This window comes from Cetorhinus maximus, chromosome 11 (assembly GCF_964194155.1).
Source record: "Cetorhinus maximus chromosome 11, sCetMax3.hap1.1, whole genome shotgun sequence".
Taxonomy (NCBI): Eukaryota; Metazoa; Chordata; class Chondrichthyes; order Lamniformes; family Cetorhinidae; genus Cetorhinus; species Cetorhinus maximus.
The window spans coordinates 106,784,339-106,808,296 of NC_135889.1; the positions used below are offsets into that span (position 1 = coordinate 106,784,339).

Consider the following 23,958-nt stretch of genomic DNA (forward strand, 5'->3'; position numbering starts at 1 on the left):
TTTCGAGATGCGTGTACTGAATTCAGAAGTAATAAGTCCACCAAAACATTTAGAGTTTTTTAAAAGAACTAAATTAAAATATTTAACAAAAGATAAGATTTCAAGCACATACATAAGACTACAAATTACTACTACAATAACTCCTAAAATTCCTAATTAGTCTGACTCCCAGTTACACCCCTTTTAAGGCAACTGCCCAAAAATAGATTTTAGATTTTAAACAAATCCAGCAAATTAACACAATGTGCTGAATAGTGGAATTCCAATTTGCTTTTTTCTAGCTTTAGTTTCGATAGACAGCAGGCCTATGCACAAATACTGGAGGTTTCATTATCGTTATTTCACTCGCTTCTGTTAGATCTCACAGGGCCTCCTCCTGACATATAGCCTCATTCTCCTTTATATATGTTTGTCTCCTTTAATATTCTATTGTTTCATATGTCTATCTTCCACACAATATAAAAACCTTCATGTTGCTACTATTTATTGTCAGTAATCTTTGAGGAAAAAAAACAAACACATTCCTTAGCTTTCCTTATCCAGAGACCCAGGGTAATGCTCTGGGGACCCGGGTCCAATGCTTTACAGGAGCATTAAAAACAAAATACGACACTGCGCCACATCGGGAGATATTAAGTTAGATTAACAAAACCTTGGTCAAAGTAATAGGTTTTAAGGAATGTCCTAAAGTAGGAAAATGAGGCAGAGTGACAGAGAGGTGTAGAGAGTGAATTCCAGAGCTTGGGAGGTGTAGGGAGTGAATTCCAGAGCTTGGGGCCATCCCATATTCGAGGCAGTTGTCCCATGTCCCAGGTTGTTTGCTGCCTGGACTGTCCTGAATTTCATACCTGTGATTCTTGCACATGTGCAATACACACCAGAGCATGCAAAATGCGCTCTGCTACCAGTAACCTGCTCCCACAGATAGGACAGGAAACCTCCACCCCACCCCAATTGTAAAGACCCCCATGCCAAAATGCCCTTTTTTTTTCCCTCAAGAGTTAGTCACTCTGCTTGGGGCCTAGGCAACTGAAGGCATGCCCACCAATTATGGAGCAATTAAAATGGAGGATGGTCTGAAACCTGAGACTGATTGCTGTACACCAAATTGTGAAAACCTCTGCTTTTAACAGATAAACCTCAGGAAAAATCCACAGTCTTGAAGTAACCAGTAAGTCTGTTCTTCCATCCCATGATTATCAATAGCATTGTCCTCCATATTTTGAAATTGTAATCACTACAAATACTGAAAAAAACTAATTTCACACTAAATTTATTTCCAAGGACTAATCTAGCAATGTAAACACAGATAGGAACAGCACTTCTCATTCCTTTATTTTGGCTATTATTTTTATGCACAGCTATTTTATCATGCCATATTGCAATCAGTGTAGTTTTATCCATTTTAAAGGAGAAAGGATATGAAATTCCATTATGTATCCTTGTGTATGGCAGATAAAGGCACAATATAGAATGCTTTTATACACAATGCAAATCAATTCAGTAGTGATTAAACTAAACATATATGTATAATATATATGCAGACACACATGAGAAATGATTCACAGAGCTAATGGCTAAATAGTGTAACTGCTTTCAACTGGAAAACGACTCTGATCATGACTACAACTGGAACGTTGAAGAAGAAAATGTCTTGCTAGAAGCAGCAAAAATAAGCTACTCAATAGACAGAAGAAGACGTGTAGACTTTAAAAGACCACATAGTTCACAGAGTACCGAGCTGAAAATCAGAACATTATTTCTCTTCCACATCTTCTTCTAAGTACACTGTGAGCTGTTGGTCCTTTGGGACATATTTTATATTCTCAACTTCACCACCGTGGTTGCTTGGTTTCTGGAAATGGATCTCAAGCTTGTCCTGCAATTCTTCCTCGTCCAGTTCATTTTTGATGTCTGATATCAGCACAGTTTGCTTGCAAATTCCATTAAATGTCTGAAAGAAAGTTGAAAGAATGCAGCGGAGTGCAGTTTGTTATTCCATTGAGTTGTTAAAAAGTATTGGGTAGCACTTTCAGGATGGGAATGTTATTAAAATCCAGGATGTGAATCAATCCTGTATTTTTACAGTTAACACTTCAGTTAAATGAAAGTTAAACGTCCTCCTTATAACATAATGGATAAATGCAGTGGCATAGGATAGAAAGGGAATGGCAAGTTCCTATGTTTGATCCCAATTGTAAGATGAGCCAAGATGAGCTTCTGATCCCAAAATCGTGCCATCATTAAGAATGCCTATTTCCACCACTGTAACATCACCCAACCTTGCCCCTGCCTCAGCTCATCTGCTGCTGAAGCTCTCATTCATACCTTGGTTACCTCTAGACTTGATAATTCCAATGCACTCCCAGCTGGTTGCCCATATTCTACCCTCCGTAAATTTGAGGTCATCCAAAACTCTGCTGCCTGTGTCTTAACTTGCAGTAAGTCCCGTTCCCCATCACCTCTATGGTCGCTGAACTACATTGGCTCCCAGCCAGTCAAGCAACATCCTTATTTTAAAATTCTCATCCTTGTTTTCCAACCCCTCATGGCCTTGACCCTCCCTACCTCTGTAATCTCCTCCAGCCCCACAGCCTTCTAAGATATCTGCAATCTTCTAATTCTAACCTCTCTAGTGCATCCTCAATTTGAATTGCTCCACCACTGGCAGCTATGCCTTCAGTTGCCTAGGCCCTAAGTTCTGGAATTATGCCTTTCTGCCTCTCTTTCCTGCTTTAAGACACTTCTTAAAATCTCCCCCTTTGACCTTCCTTATATGCTCGGCATTATACTTTGTTTTAAAATGGTGGGCCATTTCATTAGGTTAAAGGCATTATATAAATACAAGTTGTTGTTTTGTTATCAGATCACAGCTAATGTAGAAGTTGAGAAAGTATAATTAAGTACAATATCCCTGGGAGAGGGAGGTGAAAAGTCCAACAGGGTTCCCTCTCCTGATCACCATTTGGTAGAAGAAATGGATATATGGAAATTAAGTGAAGGCAGGATTGGGTTTAACTTTGATGTACCCATATTTTAATAATCGATCAACATTCCCAAACATTATCAAACCTCTCACATCAAAGCAGAAAAACCTAATGCACTTGGGTATGTGTTGCTTCCCTATCACGCATGAATGGCACATTTATTGCATTTTATTCTGGTTTCATAAATGCCTTCATTCTATGGTCAGGCAGTGATCATTGGCAGTGACTCTAGTGGTGGATTCACCATAAATGCATGTAATTAAAGGTCTAAATTGCACTCCAATCTTTCTGAAACAATTTAAAACTGGTCTGGATCACTTTTGTTCAATAGCTATGATATTACATTAGGTGCATCAAAAGCTATCAAATATATAGTTAACAGAAGGATGCACAGGTTATAATCATAGGTTATTCCCTCTGGCTGGGAAGCTTGAACAACGGGGACGCGCCCTCAGGTTAAGGAGTTGATCATTTAGCACTGAGATGAAGAGAAATTTCTTCACTCAGAGGATTATTGGCAGAATCTTCGGCTTGGCGAGTGGGGGCGGCGCCCGCCCGCTGAGGCGTAAAATGACGCGCAATGACATCGGGCGTGCGTCCCGACGTCACCGTGCGTCATCTAGTTTTTCAGCTCAGTGCCCGCCGAACTGTCAAAAGCCTATTGAGGTCACTTAAATATCAATTAGACTAATAAACTGAGCTGCCCGTCCAACCTTAAAGTTGGCGGGCAGGCGAAGAGCCCAGGTGGCCTTCGCATTTTTCATGGAACCTCATCCACGGGCGGGATGAGCTTTCATGAACGTTTTTAAGGTGATTTAAAACTTTTTAATAAAATTAATGGATGTATTCCTGCTCATGTGACAGCTTCACATGAGGGGACATGTCCTTAAAATTTTTGTTTACTTTTAATCAATGTTTCATAAGTGCAAGTAATCTCCCTGAGGCACCCCTGTGCCTCAGGGAGATTTTTGCGCTCTTTCGCGCATGTGCAAACTCAACTCAGGGACCACACCAACCCCCCCCCCTCCCCCACCACCCGCACAGGGAGCACACAGCGCTTCCGGGTGTGCGTCACGCTAGGCGGGCCTTAATTGGCCCGCCCACATAAAATGGCGGCACGGACCTGATCAGGGGTGTCGATCAAGTCCACGCCCACCCACGTCTGCCCCCGCACAACCCCCCTAATGGGGGTGGGGGAGGGGGGGGGGGCGGTAATTCTACCCAATGAATCTTTGAAATTGTCTATGCCAGAAGGGTTTTTTAAAATTTATTTTTTCGCATGATAGAGGTGTCACTGGCTAGGCCAGCATTTATTGCCCTTCAGAAGGTGGTGGTGAGCCACCATCTTGAATCTCTGCAGTCTATGTGGTGTAGGTGCATCCACTGTGCTGTTAGGAAGGAATTTCCAGATTTTGACCCAGCGACAGTAAAGTAAAGGAGTAGCAATATAGTTCCAAGTGAGAGTGGCATCTGGCTTGGAGGGTAACTTGAAGGTGGTGCAGTGTTCCCATGCATCTTCTGTCCTTGTCCTTCTAGGTGGTAGAGGTCACGGGTTTAGAAGGTGCTGTCAGAGGAGCCTTGGTGAGTTTCTGCAATGCATCTTGTAGATGGTATACACTGATGCCACCTTGCATTGGTGGTGGAGGGAGTGAATGTTTCAAGTGATGGTGTCAACCAAAATGCTCACCACCCATTTTTCCTAACCTTTGTTGCCTAATTTCTGCTTAAGTTTTATAATTGTATAAGTGCGTTCCTCTGAAATGTGTGCTTTGCATTTGACATGTAGAAGAGAGACAGCAAAATTATAAAAGAGGCAGATTGCTAGTGGTTTAGCAACCTTTCAAAATTGACATGTCTTTGTGGACTGTCGTTAGTGTTTTTTTTGTTTCAAATATGGCACTTAGAATGAATCATAGAATGATTACAGCACAGAAGGAGGCCATTTGGCCCATCGTGTCTGTGCTGGCTCTCTGCAAGAGCCATTCACTTAGTGCCACTCCCCCAACTTTTTCCTGTAGCCCTAAAAATGTTTCCTCTTCAGATAACGAGCCGATTCCCTTTTGAAGGCCACGACTGAATCTGTCTCCAGCACACTCTCAAGCAGTGCATTTCAGACCCTAACCACTCTATCATGCCCAGTAAAATGCGTGTCATATTTATAACTTTAAATATGGACAGGACTTAGAAACTTCTGTAACTGCCTTTATTTATTTAAAAATGAACACTGATGAATTTTTAAGATGGCTGCCAAGGGGGTCAGGTGACCTATGCAACTTCAATACAGACTAGCAAGCTTTCGGAATTGAGTCATAATGGGTGGGGGCACCCCTTGAATGGACATGCCTAGACAGCACTCCTTTGTGGAATTCATGCTTGCCATTGTTTGAAGCTTACTCCAAAACACAGAGGCAATGGGCTGTTAGATACTTTGTCTCCAGGTTTGCAATGTAGCAAAGCTGACAAGACCAATTATCCATACGTTAAGGGTGAAAGACCACCATCTAACCTCTATTGTATATCAATAGTAGTTGACCATGTGACTGAAACTAGTTCTCTGATGCTGAAATCCTTATATCGCAAAACTCCAGAGAAACTGGGGTGGGGGCAATCTGCAGAATAACACTGACAAGACTGCAGAGAAAGGCAGTGACCCATTTGCCTATTAAGAACGTAGAGTCTTTGAAAAAGCATCTCAGCCTGATTGCGAAGCTCAGAGTCCACCTGTAAAAAAATTGGACCTCCTAATACAACAGCCATGAGTGCCTGACTTCATGACCTGCTGAACATTCCTCTATTTGAAATAATCCTGATATCCAATGAATGAATAGGCTGCATCCTGTTGACTTCAAATAAATATGTTTGTGCTCATCTTATAACTGAATCAATGAGTCACCCTGCATGTGGGGCAGATACTATAAGGTCGAGATAAACAGAATATGGAATTAAACCGTGATATATGGGTCACACTACCAAAGCTAACAAGGAGCTTCAGTAAATACGGGCGTGATTGATTTAAACGTTACAAAATCTGTGGAACTTGGGAAAAGAACATTTGCAACTGATCTTACAAACCCTATCAACATATAATGATGCCGGAGGTTACAACAAAGTCAGGAATCAGCTTAAAAGGAGATTGTGCAGCTGCAGGCACTGTAGTCAGGTAGGAGCAAGTTGATCAGTTACTCAAAGACACAGGGAGATGGGATGACATGGAGTGACCGGCAAGCAAAGTCCGCTCCCACGCAAGCATAACTCAAGAGAATCGGGGTAACTTTTCCATGAACTGTTAATTACAACAAACGTTCCCATGCTTAGTGGAAACAAACTGAATCTGATCTGAGTATGCCTCATCCATACTAGTCCAGGAGTAAGGATCCAAACTTAAAAGTAAGATTTTCACATCCTACAGTGGAGGGAGCCAATCAAGCGGTCTGCTTTGTCCTGACGGTATAGTTTCTGATCAATGGCAACCCCTGGGCTGTAGATAGTGGATGCTCTATCGTTGAGTATAGTCAGGACTGAGATTGATAGTTTTTGATCTCTCAGACAATCAAGGGTTTTGGCAAGCGGGCAGGAAAGTGGAATTGAGATAAAAGATCAGCCATGATTGTATTGAATGGTGGAGCAGGCTTGAGGAGCTGAATGGACTGTTCCTGCTTTATATGCTCTTAAACTACATGTTTATTGGCGGTCTGTATAAGTCTTAACCTGATTATGTAGTGAAGCAAAGCGGATTCTGTCCTCCAGCAAAATGACTTTGCATCTATATACAGTTATACTGTGACTCTAGTCTTAAATGCAGGATATAATGTAAGTTCTGGTCAAAGATCAGCAAAAATTATGTACAAGGAGCATGTTTTATATGTTTACTGATCTTCTGTAGTGTTGTTCACTGCAAATTGAGTGATTGACTGGTTTAGAGGGATAAGACTGTTGTACCTTGAATAATATACATTATACCATTACTTGAACCACATTTTTCACAACCTTGGTATCCTATTGGACCCTGGGCTGAGTTTCAGACTTTGTATCCTTCACCATCCCTTGCCTCGGCTCCTCCACTGTTCAAACTCTCATCCATGCTTTTGGTACCTTCAAACTCAACTGTTCCAATAGTGTCTTAGCCCTCCTCCCACCCTGCACCCTCAGTGAACTTATCCTAACATCACCTTATGCCGTTTAGCGTCAAATTTCACCTGATAAACCTCTAAGCACTTTGGGACATTTTATTGTATTAAAGCCACCATATAAATGCAAATGGTTGTTGGGATGCAGGATCTATGATTCTGCTAGTAAAGTAAAGTTGGGTCCATTTAAAGCTATAAAGATAAATCGTTTAGTAAATGCTCAGAGTCTAATTGCTAGGTTAGATGTCAATGTGAGCCTGGAATCCAGAGTCTCAGCAGCAGACAACATTTTAGGACTGTTTTGCATCTGCAGCAACAGGTTTAGGGGAAGGAATTATAAATTATCTTAAATGTAACAGTCATGATTGTTTGAGAAGTGTCAACATTCCTACATTTACAGCCAATTTACATTTGAAAATGTCCCTACATTCATTTGTATATTGCCACTGTTCTTTATTTCAGGTCAATTTTCAAAATAACAAAGTAAGTTTGTAAATACATGAATGAAATAAAAGAAATTTGAACTGATGTGGGACGATTTTGAATTTCAGCCAGTCAGGTCTAAGAATTAGCCCATCTCTAGTGTGACTCATCAAACATGACTCTCATGACAAGATGTGGGTGTAAATGTCCCATTCTTATTAAGAATATATATTTCTACCTCCCATTAAATTCATTTGCGGGAACAATTTCCCAACTGTGTCAACACACGAGATGGGTCCATAATCAGCCTTCCCAGCATCCTATTTTGAGCTTTTTTAAAAAAAAAAATCACAAACCCAATTTAGCTTCCAATACCAGATCTCAATTTACCTGTATCTGGACGTGGGCTGAGGGAATGGGTCCAAATTTAAACTAAAGTGCTTATCTACTATGCTGGCCTATTTGCGTTATTGGGTATATCAGATAAGGGAGAATGGGGTGGGGGTGAAGGGCAGTGATTAGCTCAGTTGGCTAGCATGCAGTTCGGAATAGCATCAAGGAATAGATTCAATTTCCATTCCAGCTGAGATAGACTTGGGATCTGCCTCTTCACCCTGCCCCTGAGAGTGGAAGGCGATGGCAAACTACCACTGACAAAAAAGCTGACAAGAAAACAGCTTAGGATGAAGCATCAGGAGACAATGAGCCAAGGAACTGCCTTCAGGCAGAGCACACACACCATATCATCAGTTTTGAATTAAAAAAAAGAATGGGTCCTTTTGAGTGAAAGCAGGACAAATTAAGGAAAGTTTTAGTTTTAACTGAGTGTTCTGCCAAGGACTTTTACAATTTAAGTAGAAGACGCAGGGCTAGGTCTTGCAGGAAAATTAATTGCGTTATAAATGTGCCAACAAGTTCGGGGGATTAAGAGGCAGACTGTGAGCTGCAAATCTCCCGGGGCAGGATTTTTGATTCGCCAGTCGGGCGTGGCGGGCAAGGGAACGGCCAGGAAGCAGTCCGCCGCCCACGATTTCACGCTGGCCGGCCAATTAACGCTGAAAGGCTCAATGCTGCCGGGGCGGACACGGGAGGAGTGCACGTGCAAGAGTCTGCGCATGTGCGGGGGAGCGAGCACTGAAAGCTCCCTGAAGGCAGGGAGCTGAACAATTTTAAAATCATAAAGATTTTTAACATCAGAAAAAACAATGTCCAAACATGGGACTAACTCACAATAACATGAACAGAATAAAAATTCTGCCCCAAAATTTATATTTATGTTTTGTTTAATTGTGGAAACTTCATCCCGCCCCGTGGATGAGGTTTGCTTAAAAAAAAAATCAAAAGGCTGCCTGGCCGATTTTCCCACCCGCCAACCATAAGGTTGGACGGGCAGTGAAAAATATGTTTAAATTAATTGACTAAGGGCCAAAACAGGCCTCTTAATTGTCGGCAGGTGCACTGCCAACTCTCGTGCGTGCCCGCCGACCGAAATATCGTGCGAGCGCGCGATGACGTCGGGACGCTCGCCTGATGTCATCACGTACTATTCTACGCCCGATCGGGTCAGGCGCGCGCCTGCCCATGAACATAAAATCCTGCCCCAGGACTTGCTTTTAAATTTTTTTGTTTTTCCTTTGTCTTTTTTTTTCTCTCTTTGCTTTAACCCATTTCTTCTTCACTTCTCTTCCTGGACCTAATTTCATGCTAATTCACACCTCAGCCCCACTTACCATCGTTCTTCCATTTCTTTCCCAATCCTTAAATCTAATTGACTATGGGTGATTATGAGGATACACCATAGCCCTGTCATTCACTAATCTCCATGAAGCCCAGTTGGCCCCACCATGCCATTGTCAGTACCCACTTCCAGCAAATTGCACCGCAAAATGTTTTTGAGCTGAAGGGTGCAGGAAAACGTCCAGCTAATGGAAATGCCTGCCCCGAAAAGATCTGGCCCATTTGGCCTTCGATTAGTCACACCTTCATTACATTGAAAGCAACCATTGAGCACACACTTCATTAAGATGACAACATATGCGGTATGCTCACCTGAAACTTCCTCAGATCATAATCCCATACGGATTCAATCATCACCCAACAGCATTGTGTCTCACTTAAGATGAGTTTGTACTTCTTCTGTTCTGCAACACGCTGAGCAACTGAAAAGTAAATCCAAGGTATGAGAAATTCCTTATCATGAACACATGATATCAGCGTGGCCAGAACCACACAACGCTTTCTGGCAGTTTAGGGATTTACTATTGCTCCCAACACAAAGAAATAGCCCATATTCAGTTCCAATTGGCAAAAATCCATGTAAATGAAGGAAAAAAAATTGAATGTGGTCGTGAATGTGGTTGGGATTTTATGGAGCCGCAGTGGCACCAATCGTGGGCCAGGGAGTTGACTGCAACCCTACCTTGGCTGCTCCTGGGAGTCCTGTCCAGATTTTATGTCCACCGGACAATTAACTGCAGGGTGTCAGGGCTCCTGCCCCCTTTCAAGGGGCAAGGTGTCACTCTCAAGACCTGTCGGCCAATCAGAGGGCCAGTAACTCTTCAGTCCTAGCAGTGCCACTGGGAGCAGTGGCCACTGCTGGGATTGCACACAGGCCAGAGCAGAACCAAGCTCAGTGGGTCAGGGTTGCTTGAGCCAGTCAGGCAGGCACCAGTGAGGTGTTGGGGAGGTGGGGGAGGTAGTTGGTGAGGGCAGGGGCGGGGAGGGGTTGTTGCTGCAGGGGCGGCTCTTACTATTAGGGGAACCCTCCATGGGTCACAGGGTGCCCGACCAGGAGGGTTTCCCCCACCCTGCCTCCAGCCCACAAGGAGGCCACTGGCATTTAGCTGGTGGTCTCCCAATGTGGTGGAGGTCCACTCACTGCTGGTAAAATGCAAATGGCAGCGGAAACATGTCCTTAAACTGGCTACTTAAAGGGCCTCAATTGGTTTCTGGGCTGGAGTGCCATCCACCGTCTAGCCTGACGGATAAAATGCCAGTGGCAGCAGGAAGGCAACAGGCATGCCACCCAGTTCACCAACCTCCCCTTCCTGCCTAATTTTACTGCACCCCTGCCTCCCAACCCGTTTCTTGTGGTCCTGTAAAATCCCAGCCTTTATGGAATAAATTGGAAACATTCAGCAGGTCAGATTGCATCGTGGAGAGAGAAGCAGAGTTAACGTTTCAGGTCAATCGGAACTTCAAGATTATCGGCCTGAAACATTGGGCAAGATTTTAACCCACTTAAAACCCATTCGCTTAGAGTTACAATCAGGCCCATTTAACACTATTTCTCTCTCCACAGGTGCTGCCTGACTTGCTGAGTATTTCCAGCATCTTCTGCTTATAATTCAGCTTTCCAGCATCCACTGCTTTTGTACGAAGTAAACTGCCTGGGGAAGCGGAAAAGGTTAAATTCAAGAGGCCTGAATAGAAATTTGACAGCAAAAGAATGTTAGAATAAGGCACTTTTTTTTTTCAAACTTTGGGACCAGCCAGTTGAACTGCTATGGTCACTTCCAGTCATGCACATTCCTGTATCCCTAACGTCAACGTGTTTCACCAACAATAGAAAAGAACCCGACTGTGCTCCTAAGGCCCCTTCAATTATTATGGAACGAAAGAGAAATTGCAAATGATGGAATATGAAATAAAAATTTGGGAAACACACTCTGGCCTCATCCATTTGAGGAAGAAAGGTTAATCCTTAGCGTGTTTCCAACATTTTCTGTTTATACATATTAAAATATCTCACCCTGAATTTAACTAATGTTGTTACCTTTTTATCACTGCTGGGAGTACGGGCAGTCCCCAGTGAGTAAGACTGATGGAGCCCAGACTTGGAGGGGCCTGTCTGGGAGACCCCAGGCGGCAGGGTGGTGGTTGGGGGGGGGGCTGGGTTTGAGAGGCCGATAAGCAGAGGGTGAGTTAAAAGAGGGGTATGCTCTTAGAGGAGTGTGGAGGGGGTTCCTCCGATGGCCACAAAGGACCCCCCACCCCCACCTCCTCAGCCCGACAGCAGTACCCAGAGTGAAAACTGCCGGCTGCCGACCTCCACCTTCCCCTGCTGCACATAAAATAGAGGCGGAGGCAGTATAAGGCCTTTAAGTCATCATTTGAGGGCCTCAACATGCCCACGGGCAGGCAGGCTGCCTGACGCCTTTCCCACCCACAGTAAAATGGGAGACAGGCCAGGGGCGAGCAGGAAGGTGGTGGGCAGGCCATCTGCTTTATTTTACAACTCCCCCTACTTCGAAATTCGCCAACGGGGGCGGTGGGGGGGAGGGGAAAAATCTAGCCCACTGTCTTTTATAGGGGCGGATATTGGGGTGTCCGATTCTCCTACCATAGAAAGGTGAGGTACTTAATTAACATACTTAAATAGGGCTCCCACAGTGCAATCGGGAGCCCAATTTAAAATTTACTGCATGTGTGTGGGATTCTCTGGGGTTGGGAAACCTGAACGAATGGGAGACTCCACAAGGTAAAGTGCCTTTCTTGGCACTCCCTGTGGGTCAGGAGCAGCCGGAATGTTCCCCTTCAGGCCTCCCCGCATCCCGATCACCAATCTCTCTTTCCCCCTCTCACTCCCCTGCCTCAATATAGAATCATAGAATGAAACAGTACAGAAGAGCAACATTTAGCCCACCATATCTGCCAGCTGATTCTTTGGTAATGCTATCCAATTAATCCCAAGCCCCTGCTCTTTCCTGCCAATCCTGTATTGCAGGCTCTATTCACCCTCCAGATCATGGTCTCTTCTCCCACTTCCCAATCATTGCCTCCACCCTCCCTGTCCCTATCTCTGACCTTCGCCATCCCCCACTCCCAGCCCCGATCACTGAGCTTCTTCCATTCTGATTGCTGGGGACCCTCAAGGTCACAATGGGCCGAGGGACCTTCTCGCATGCTGTAAATCTTTCTCTGTTTCTACAACTGTCCCAAAAGCTCCCCAGCTGTGGCCTCCTGCCACTGATGTGCGGTTTGGCTGGATGCCATGCAGGAAGTGGATCATAAGGATGCCAGAGAGATCCTGCCTTAAGTTCAGCAGGACCTTCATGCCTCTAGCCTTACTGGGCTCTCCAGCTGTTTCTGACCTTTCTGCACTCTCTTCACCTGCCTGTAAATATCAGGGTCATTAACTCTAGTTCCTTTATCCACATTTGCTGCCTTTCTAGCATTCTTTCTCTTTTTACTTCAGATTTCCAACATTCTTTCATTTTAAGGAGAGCGGCTTAGTGGGAATTGAGAAAAAAAAGGCTACATACTTTTCTAATTACCTCTGAGGGGAACAATAACAGAAGATAAAAAATGAGAGTACAACTGGAGCATCATGCGGAATTTTAGTCCCCCCATTTTAAAATACAGATTCCTGTACGGAATGTAAAGTAACTGATTAAGTCCAGAACTAAGGGGACAGAGTAAAAGTATGATAAGCATGTGGAATAAACTCTTCGCAACGGTGGGGGAAATGAAAAACTATGACAGGGTAAGTTCCTCTCAATAAATAAGGTTATTAGATTTAGAAATGCATCAAGTTAATTTTGTAACAAGTGGGTGCTGGAGAAAGCTGGTGATAAGAAGAACTAGCCTGAGGCAACGATATCAAGGAAGCTCACATAGTCTGGACACGTGATGCATGCAGGACGGCAGTGCCTGGAAAATGAGGTAAAGTAAGGCGAAACAGCTGAAAATGCGCACAAGGAAGACGCAAGATGGCATGGATGGATAACATCAGAATGTGGACTGGCCTGCCTAAGGGGCAGGCAGTGAGGGCAGCGGAGAATAGAAATTAGTGGAGAAGGATTGTCTATAGTGCGGCCAATCCTCGGAACGAGGGTGGATGAAAGAAAAGACAAGACAAATCCTGTGGCAAGTTGAATGGTTTGTTTAGATAAACTAATAGTTTACTGCTTTTGGAAGCGGTTATTGTGTTACTAATAGAGCAGAAACAAAGCTTATGGTAGACAATACTGTTCTTAGTATATTTTTAGTCACCACTGTTGCAGTTCAACACATGGGACCGTTTTGTGACTCCCTGTGCCCAGACTCAAATGTTGCCTTTGAATCGTTAGGTCACCAAAAATAGCCAGACCGCCAAAGGACGGGTGGTTAGGAAGAACAGGATTCCTGGGAACTTCCGTCAGTGCTTAATAAATAAGTCCTGCGGTTTAGTTATCGTTTAACTGTCCAAATAACATTAGTGCCGGGAAACCTGTGATCAGAACCTTTTAAGTTGGGCATGTTCTCACCAGGAAAGAGAAGGTTGAGAGGCAACATGATTGCCATTTTTAGCACTTTACAGGATTTTAAAGGGATCAGATAACATAGGTCTTGGGAAGCTATTTCATCCTGCCCACAAACCAGCAAAACCAGAGGACACAGCCAGTGTTTGAACTAATCTGCAGACACAGTGGCCCAATTTTAACTCTAAGTGAGTGGGTTGTGAGTGAATTAAAATTGTGCCCAATATTTCAGCGAGTGGTCAATCTATGGAGCAGACTCCATAGAGTGATGGTGGAAGAAGATGGTATTAATTCATTCAAATGGAAATTAAATAGATATATTTCAGAAAATAACATTCTGGGATACAGTATGAGAAATTTAAGACAATACTTATGGTAAATATGGCACCTTTGGGAGGAAAAAGTGACTTTAAACCTGTTTTTTCCAAAACTCTCCACTATTGAGATTTTCCTTGGCCAGGATTTGACATTTCCAAATTAGGTTGCTGCCGTCCTGCGCGTGGTAAAATCTGGCATGATGACATCAAGTTCATGTCAGATTGGCTGACAGCTCTTGAGAGTGGGGCTTCCTGTCCCTGAGAGGCGCAAGTCCCACTCTCTGCCTATTTAGGCTTCCAGCAGTGTATTATTGTTGTGGGGCAGCCTTTTTTTAAGTCATTCGGTTTAGCAACGGCGAGTGGAGGTGGTGAGCCCTCTCTCCCCATAAAATTTATCCTCGTGTCACTTCTGGGTCTGTTGTAGACTAACTGATCGAGATTAATTGCCACGATTAATCAACAATCCATTATCAATGTTTCTTGTGACTGTTTCATGTGACTGTATCTTTGTAGCAAGTAAATCTACACTAAAGATATGCCTGGTATCTCTCTTTGCCCTTCTCTATTTGTATTCCTAATAATTACAAATTGTGTTGCCTTATTTTGCAGTTCCATAGATCTCCTTCTCTCTTATGCACTTAACCGACAATTATGGTAAGGGGAAAATATTTCACTTACTTCCTTTCTCGACAAATGTGACCAGGGCAGTTCCAGAAATGCAATTATAACTAATGTTCTCCACCTCCCCTCCGCCCAAACTAGGCTTTGAAAAACTTATTTCCAACTTGTCCCTCATCTGTTCTTCGGGAAGGTTGTTTGGAATTTTGGAAACCTTGACCGTCTTCCTGGAGATGTTAACATGTATCTGAAAGAGTTAATAAAAATATTCCAAGTAACCTGCGAGATCAGTGGTGGATAACACTCTTGTGCTCTTAACACATGATAAATCAATGCAAGTGTGTCAGAAGTAACTGATTTTGTTCATCATATATGAGGTGGTCTTATACATCAACTATAGAGAGTAGCTCAACTTATAAAATGCCACACAAAGGCTCTTAATGCCCAGAATCTTTTATTTCAATACATTCAACAATAGCCTGACATTGATTTCATGCATTTACCTCAAACTTCCTTGCTGTATCCAGTTTGACAGGTTGAACTTTCACATCCATTTTTCCAGAATCCAGGATTATGTGATGTTTGGGCACTTTTAGAATTCTATTAGCAACTTCAAGAAAAAAGACGAAAATAAACAATTTGAGGGAGTTAATTGAGAAGACACCGCTTGAGCAGCTGTAACAGGAAGTCAAGAAGTAAGGACTGGGTAGAGACCTGTGATGGGAGGTAGATTCACAGATTGAGATCTTTCCATTCAGTGCTCCTGCCACACCCTGGAAGCAAACGTCAGGGTGTTACACATCTACACCCTGCCATTTCTTTGCCAATCAAATTCAAAATTGGACATTCGTGGCCTAGGGTGGGGAATACCCCCAATATTCCAAACCAAAATGCATCAGGAGTTCCCGCTTCATGCAGCCTCCAAATATGGAAGCTGTAACACCAAGTAACCCAAAACGTACCAGTATTCTTAAAGGCATAAATGGGACGCTCTAGAGAAGGAGAACTGGTGGTCGAGTTTCCTGTCTGTGTAAGATAGTAGGTGCCCAAGATGCAGCTGTCATCTGCTGGCCTCATGCAAGTGAAGTGCGTTTGCTATTACTCAATAAGCTCTGATGACGTGAGCACTGGTGGGACATTGAGCTGGCAGGATCCCCACAAACAATTTTGGGGCTTCTGCTTATAAAGATGGAGCTAGAAGGTGGCCAAGGAAAGGAGAAAATACAGAGAAAAGCCACGTAAATAATAACAAAGAAACTAACGATATGAAAAATGCAGGGGTCAGTGCTAATAGCAATTATACTTACAAAGAACCTTCATCACTGATCCTCAGGGGCATACTGTAGCCAGTGGATACATTTGGATGTTATCATTTGGATACCATTTTAGGGTGCCCTTGACATTAAGGACAAAACTAGATTGCCCATCCACTGAAGAGGTTAAAAAGAATGGTGGAGTATTTCAGAGTTAAGGGAATATAGCCCTCACCCTCATCCCCAGAATGAGAGCTGTCATGCTCCTCTCCTGTAAAGAGGCCAGAGGGAAGTGTTCCTTTTTTTAAAAAATTGCACTGTTCTTGAGGAAACCAGGCCACAATCACACCGTGGACTCCATAATATTTGGTGTTCAGCAACGTTAAGTCTCTACTAACTATACACTTGGTCACTCAGAAGGATCAGGGCATCATATCTGACAACATAGGAAGTTGCTGCCCCAAATCTGCAACTGCCCTTTTATGATGGGTATGCTTGGCATATGCAAAGGTTATGACCCCAACAGGCCACCAAAGTTGCTTTCAAAACAAGACTGAAACTTAGCACGTCTAGGCCCAGCCATTTCTAGCCATTTTAGAGGACTTTTTTCCAAATTACGACAGTGGGAGGCCAGAGCAGCTGTGAATTTTCAGGGAAAAAGTGTCAAGTATTAATTTGGGAAACCCAACACAGAAACATTTTCTTCAGGCTGGGTTGTGGAAAGAGTGTTGCTGCATTTTTCAACAGGAATCTGTGCAGGTTTTTTTTTTCATATTTTGTTTTGTTTTAAATCATCTTCAAAAAAAAAGGAAAATGCTGGGAGCCAGAATAAAAGGGAAAATACATTGTTAGAAATGCACAAGCTTCGGTGTGAAAAATAGAAAGGCAGAGTATTATTGAAATGGTGATATATTGGGAAATGTGGATGTACACAGGGATCTGGGTGTCCTTGTACACCAGTCAATTAAAGTAAATAAGCAGGTGCAGCAAGCAATTAGGAAGGCAAATGGTGTGTTGGCCTTCATTGCAGGAGGATCTGAATTCAGAAGTAGGGATGTCTCATTGCAGTTATACAAGGCCTTGGTGAGACCACACCTGGAGTATTGCATGCAGTTTTGGTCTACTTAAGAAAGGATATACTTGCCATAGAGGGAGTGTAGCGAAGGTTCACTAGGCTGATACCAGGGATGGCAGGATAAGGAAAGATTAGTTCAACTGGGCCTGTATTCACTACAGTTTAGAAGAATGAGAGGAGATCTGATTGAAATGTACAAAATTCTAACAGGGCTAGACAGACTAGATGCAGGGGGATTGTTTCCCCTGGTTGAGGAATCTAGAACCGGGGCCACAGTCTCAGGATACAGGACTGAGATGAGGAAAAATTTCTTCACTCAGATGGTGGTCAACCTGTGGAATTCTCTACCACAGAAGGCTGTGGAGGCCAGGTTACTGAGTATGTTCAAGAAAGAAATTGATATATTTTTGGATATTAGGGGCATCAAGGGGTATGGAGAGAAAGCGAGAATATGGGGTTGAGATAGAGGATCAGCCATGATCATATTGAATGGTGGAGAAGGCTCGAAGGGCCGAATGGCCTACACCTGCTCCTAGTTTCTATGTGTTCAAAATTATCAATAAACAGCAATAAAAAAAAAGCCAAATAAACACAGAAAGGCAAGTATGTCTCTGAAGATGCAACAACTCCATTGTAAAATGACTTGCACTTCTCCAAATAAAATGGGGACCATGTTCTTTTAGAATGAGGGTGCCATATTAGCAAACAGTGACAGAACAACCAAGGATTTCCAAAATCTTCTGCTTTTATTATTAAGGGTAGCTGTATTACCTTGTTCTTCTTCAAAAGTGACTAAGGCCTGTCCATTCCGAAGGACCACAAAAACTTTGGGCAAGATGTTATAGCAGCACTTGATCTTCAGGAAGTCTTCTCCCTCTCGACCTGTTGGCACACTTTCTTCGAGCTTGGTAAATTTAATATTCTTCTCAGGCAATCCCACTTTAATCTATACACAATAAAGCGAGAATTCTAACCGGTTAAAAGGAGAAAAGCTTCTCTAGCACTTCTAAGCTCAAATTGTTTGTATATGTTAAAAGACAGGAATATTTACACCTATAGAGGTACGAGGGTAGAAGCTGAACTTTGCTGTGGTGTGAAATGGCCTCCAAACCGAAGCATTGTGTCACAGTTTTGAGGACTAACGTTTTGCGCCCTAAAAACAGCTGACCCCAAATTGGTTCCCGTAATTTTGTTGGTGGCTACCCAAACCAAGAATTGGTCCCCATGCATACGCTAATGAGGGCCCTAACATATGTTTTAGGGCTTCTGCAGAGAAAGAGAGATGCCTGAGTGGAGCAGATGTGGGGCCTGCCCATTTAGATTCCCCAGATGCGAATGTGGCCACAAAAAAAGAGTAGTGACAATTTATTTTTTTTTTATTCATATGAAGCCAGTGTGAAGCAGGAGTCACAATTACCGGTAATGTATACTTAAGTGAGGTAATTGAAGAGAGTAGTAGTAAATTGGGCAAGAATAAAGATATGACAGAGATTCCTTCATAATAAAAACTCCTTTTCTCACCCCTGCATACTAACATTTAAAACAGTCAGAAGAGCATTCCAATAGGATAAGTAGGCAGCTTAACTGAAATGAAAAGTAAAGAAGTCATGCTAAACTTGTCTCGAACCTTGGTGACATCACACCTGGAGTACTTTGTCCAATTCTGGTCCCCATAATACCAGAATATGAATCTGATACCAGAAGTGTGGGAGCATACCCACGTACCTATCAGCAGAGCCTGAACAGTCTGAGTCTCTTTTCTCTTGAAAAGAGATGGCTGCGGGTGTGACCTAATGAAAGTTTTTTAAATTATGAAAGGTTTTGATACAATAGACAGTGATTTGTTCCACTTGTAAAGAAGAGGAAAACAGAAAGCCATGAATTTTCATATGGTTACTAACAAACTAAATAAGGAACTCAGAAAAAATGCTTTACCTAGAGATTGGTGAGCATGTGGAACTCGATACCACAGGGAGTAGTTGAAGTGAATAGCATAGATAAGGGATCTGGGTGTCCATGTACACCAGTCAATTAAAGTAAATAGGCAGGTGCAGCAGCAGTTAGGAAGGCAAATGGTATGTTGGTCTTCATTGCAAGAGGATTTGAGTTCAGAAGGAGGGCTGTCTTAGTACAGTTATACAGGGCCTTGGTGAGACCACACCTGGAGCATTGTGTGCAGCTTTGGTCTCCTTACCTAAGAAAGGAGATACTTGCCATAGAGGGAGTGCAGCGAAGGTTCACTGGGCTGATACCAGGGATGGCAGGACTGTCATATGAGGAGAAATTAGTTCGACAGGTCCTATTCGCTAGAGTTTAGAAGAATGAGAGAGGATCTGATTGAAATGCATAAAATTCTAACAGGGCTAGACAGGCTGGATTCAGGGAGGATATTTCCCCTGTTTGTGGAGTCTAGAACCAGGGGCCACGGTCTCAGGATAAGGGGCAAGCCATTTAGGACTAACATGAGGAAAAAATTTTTCACTCAGTTGGTGGTCAACCTGTGGAATTCTTTACCACAGAAGGCTGTGGAGGCTGGGTCACTGAGTATATTGAAGAAAACAATTGATAAATTTTTAAATATTAGGGGCACCAAGGGTATGGGGAGAAAACGTTGAGACAGAGGGTCAGCCATGATCATATTTAATGGCAGGGCAGGTTTGATGGGCCGAATGGCCTATTCCTGCTCCTAGCTTCTATGGTTCTATAAAAGGAGGCTATATAAGCATTTGAGCTGGAAGGCAATAGCGGGTTTTGATGATAGTGTTAGATGAGGAAAGACAGCAGGCAGCTCAAGTGAAGCATAAATAAACTGATTAGGCCAAACGGCCTGTTTCTGTGCTGTATATCCAATGTAATCCTAGTAGCTACAGGAACCTTAATCCCATCATTCTCAGACCACAAGGCTCTGGACATCAGATAGATAATTACAAGATCTACTTTAAAAAAAACAGGATTCACTGAAGACCAAGGATGTGATTTGCCTTGGAACATAATGGGTAATAATTACCTTGAATTTAGTCTGCAGTAGGTCACAGTGTTGCTGATTGCAATGGAGCTCATTTTCAAGTTGAAGCAATAGTTCTTTTAGTTTTGCACCTTCAGCCTTTTTATCAAAGAGCTTTTCCTATTAACAAAGAACATGCTTTAAATAATTATATATGGATTGCAAGTAAATCAAATGACTCAACAAAATAGTGATACGTAGATTCAACATTCATAACAGAAGTGCCCAGCATTGCCTAAAATGTATCTCTCCTAAATATAAGTGGAACAAAGGATGTTGTTTTTCTCCCCAACACAGATGTATGTTGGATCAGTTATACCTTATACCCAGCAATTCGTCGCACTTACTGCTTAACCAGTTAAAATTAAGTCTCCTGAATATTCAATAAAATTTAAAGAACATGTTAAAAAAAAGTCGATTGTATGAAATTAGGGTCTACATTTCCACATTTTTTATTCAGTCCTGGGATGTAAATATTGCTGGCAAGGCCAATATTTACTGCCCATCCCTAATTGCCCTTGAGAAGGGGTTAGTGAGCTACCTCCTTGTACACCCACAATGCTGCTAGAAAGGGAGTTCAGGTCTTTGACCCAGTAACAGTGAAGGAACGGTGATATAATGTCAAGTCAGGATTGTGTACGGCTTGCAGTGAAACTTGCAGATGGTAATGTTCCTATGCGCCTGCTGCCTTTGTCCTTCTACGTGGTAGAGGTCACAGGTTTGGAAGGTGCTGTCAAAGGAAGTTTGGCTGCAGTGCATCTCGTAGATGGTATATACTGCTGCCACTGTACGTCAGTGGTGGAGGGAGTGAATGTCAAAGGTGGTGGATGGGACGCTGATCAATTGGGCTGCTTTGTCCTGGATGGTGTTGAGCTTCTTGAGTGTTGTTGAAGATGTACTCACCCGGGCAAGTGGAGAGTATTCCACCACACTCCTGACTTGTACCTTGTAGATGGTGCACAGGCTGCACCAGCAGAGGCTTTCAATTTTGATCAGCTGAATGCCCAACACACATGGAATGTTATTACCAAGCTGAAGAGCCACTAAAGCAACTCTTACTGAGAGATCTACACAGGTAGCTTCTATTGGTCCAATATAGACTGCACATGCTCGTCCCCCATACACGCCTACTTACAAAGGCATCAGACCTTTGACACAGATGATCAGAACCAAATATTAGGAATTTCAAAGTGTACAACCCGATGTTAACTAACTAACATTGCCAAGCCTACCAGCACACAGTACTGTTGAGCTTCCCACTGCCAAGACTACCTTACCTGTTAGGGCACTGTCGAAATGTCTGGAGTGAAAATGGGCAAAATACTGGCTCCCAGTGACATGTCTACTCCTCCCCATTCTATTAGTGAGCCTAGATGGCTATTCACTTATCAACAATTCCCTGGATATGGAGGAATCTGCCTGGTTTAGCTTTTGACTTCAGTTTGACACAGAGGAGTGACTTGGTTCCCAGCTTGCACTGCTACCTGTTCACCTTAGAGCTACCTTGATTCCAGGGAGAGAACATCTGTCTCTCCCCCTCCATTCATTGCTGCTACCAGCACTGTTCTTGATTGTCCTGCACTCCCCCTCCCCGACAAACAAGGAAAGTGATCAACTGTCTCTTTCCCATCCCACCACGTGCAAAAGATTTGCTTGCGTTTTGCTGCCACCCCAGAAATCACCAAGCGAGGGGGAGAAAGGAGAACTGGAGGAATCAATGGAAAGCTTGGACAGATAAGACCTGATAATGGCCACCTTTACCTCTAATGTAGGCCCAACTACTCACCCAAGGCATTGGCCCAGTCCAAAGCCTAAGAGAAAAGTTATTGGCAAATCTTTAGGGTCTGTCTGATCTGCCTCTTGTTTTTTTTTAAATCGTTCATGGGATGTGGGCATCACAAGCTAGGCCAGCATTTATTGCTCATCCCTAATTGCCCTTGAGAAGGTGGTGGTGAGCTGCTTTCTTGAACCACTGCAGTCCATGTGGTGTAGGTACACCCACAGTGTTGTTAGGGAGCAAGTTCGAGGGTTGTGACCCAATTGCTGCAGCAAGTGATCATTGTTGAGGCCTGGCAGCTGTCGATTCCCTCTTGGTAATGGTGGTCCTGTGGGATCCCACCCTGCAGAATCAATGGCACACAATCACAGAATCTTAACTGCACAGAAGGAGGCCATTCCTTCTCCTTATCCACTGTGTCCAGCCCCCTCATGATTTTGAAAACTTCTATCAAGTCTCCTCTCAGCCTTCTCCTCTGCGAGGAAAACAGTCCCAACCTCTCCAATCTATCCTCATAGCTGAAGTTTCTCATCCCTAAACCATTCTTGTAAACCTCTTTTTCACTGTCTCCAGTGTGTTCACATCCTTCCTATAATACGGTGCCCAGAACTGTACACAATATTCCAGCTGAGATCTAACGAGGGTCTTATATAAATTCAGCATGATCTCCCTGCTCTTGTACTCTATGCCCCTATTAATAAAGCCCAGGATACTATATGCCTTATTAACTGCTCTCTCCACCTCTGCTGCCATCTTCAATGATCTATGCATATATACACCCAAGTTTTTCTGCTCCTGCACACCCTTCAAAATTCCACCTATTATTCTATATTGTCTGTCCATGTTCTTCCTACCAAACTGCACCACCTCACACTTCTCCACATTGAACTTCATCTGCACACCCCGCCAACTTGTCTATGTCCTCTTGAAGTTCCACACCATCCTCCTGACAGTTCATAACACTCCCAAGCTTCGTATGATCCACAAACTTTGAAGTTGTCCCCTGCACACCAAGATCTAGATTGTTAATATATATCAGGAAAAGCAATACTGACCCCTGGGGAACTCCACTGCAAACCTTCCTCCAGCCCGAAAAACATCCATTGACCATTACTCCCTGCTTCCTATTTTTCAGCCAATTTTGTATCCATGTTGCTACTGTCCCTTTTATTCCATGAGCAATAACTTTTCTCACAAGTCAGTTGTGTGGCACTGTGTCAAATGCTTTTTCAAAGTCCATGTACACCACATCAATAGCATTACCCTCATCGACCTTTTCTGTTACCTCTTCAAAAAACTCCAAGTTAGTTAAACACGATTTCCCCTTTAGAAATCCATGCTGGCTCTTCCTTATCAACCCATATTTTTCCATGTGACTACTAAATTCTATCCCGAATAATTGTTCCTAGAATCATGCCCACCACTGAAGTTAAGCTGACTGGTCTGTAATTGCTGGGCTTATCCTTACAACCTTTTTTGAACAAGGGCGTAACGTTTGCAATTCTCCAGTCCTCTGGCACCACCCCTGAGTCTAGGGAAGACTGAAAGATTATGACCAATGTCCCTGCAATTTCTGCTCTCACTTCCTTCAGTGCCCTTGGATGCATCTCATCTGGTCCCGGTGCCTTGTCAACTTTAAGTACCGACAGCCTATTCAACACTTCCTTCTTATCAGTTTTATTAACCCAGGAAAATGACTCGGGAATAGAAGCTTGACATCTCACCCTGGACTTCCTCTGGTGGCTAATCCACCAGAGAAGACAATTCTGACCTTGGTATGTGCATGCACTCTTTTTATATAAAGGCACCAGTTTAAAGACACAAAAGAGTGCAGTATGGGTGGTTAAAACATTCATATGTGAAATTCCACCATCAGACTTTCTAGCCTTAAGGCTATGCTGAAAAAACAAAGTTCCAGTCAAAAATCACTTTTACCTTGAAGGACCGCTCTGCTTTTTCAAAGTCTCTCTGGAGATTCTCCTGTTCCTTATTCAGGTTGCAAAGTTGTTGAGTAGCTTGCTTCTTCCTCTCATCTGCATCCAGTTTTTCGATGAGTAACTCTGATTTTTGCTTTTCTAACTTGTCTATTTTAACCTATTCAAAAACACAAGGAATGATTTTGACTCCTGAAAAAC

General features: G+C 43.1%; 1 protein-coding gene across 3 annotated transcripts in view; it reads right to left on the minus strand.

Moving 5' to 3' along the window:
* Positions 1-1,265: 1,265 nt before the first annotated feature.
* nmi (N-myc (and STAT) interactor) overlaps positions 1,266-23,958 on the minus strand; it is a 36,992-nt gene continuing 14,299 nt past the window's right edge. For all 3 annotated transcript variants that reach the window (XM_078552549.1, XM_078552550.1, XM_078552551.1), the window contains 7 exons: positions 23,759-23,917; positions 20,050-20,166; positions 17,814-17,988; positions 15,218-15,324; positions 14,775-14,961; positions 9,587-9,696; positions 1,266-1,954 (listed from right to left, as the gene is read on the minus strand). In XM_078552549.1, coding sequence (XP_078408675.1) covers positions 1,757-1,954; positions 9,587-9,696; positions 14,775-14,961; positions 15,218-15,324; positions 17,814-17,988; positions 20,050-20,166; positions 23,759-23,917 — 1,053 coding nt within the window. In that variant the 3' untranslated portion in view covers positions 1,266-1,756. The remainder of the gene's footprint in view (positions 1,955-9,586; positions 9,697-14,774; positions 14,962-15,217; positions 15,325-17,813; positions 17,989-20,049; positions 20,167-23,758; positions 23,918-23,958) is intronic.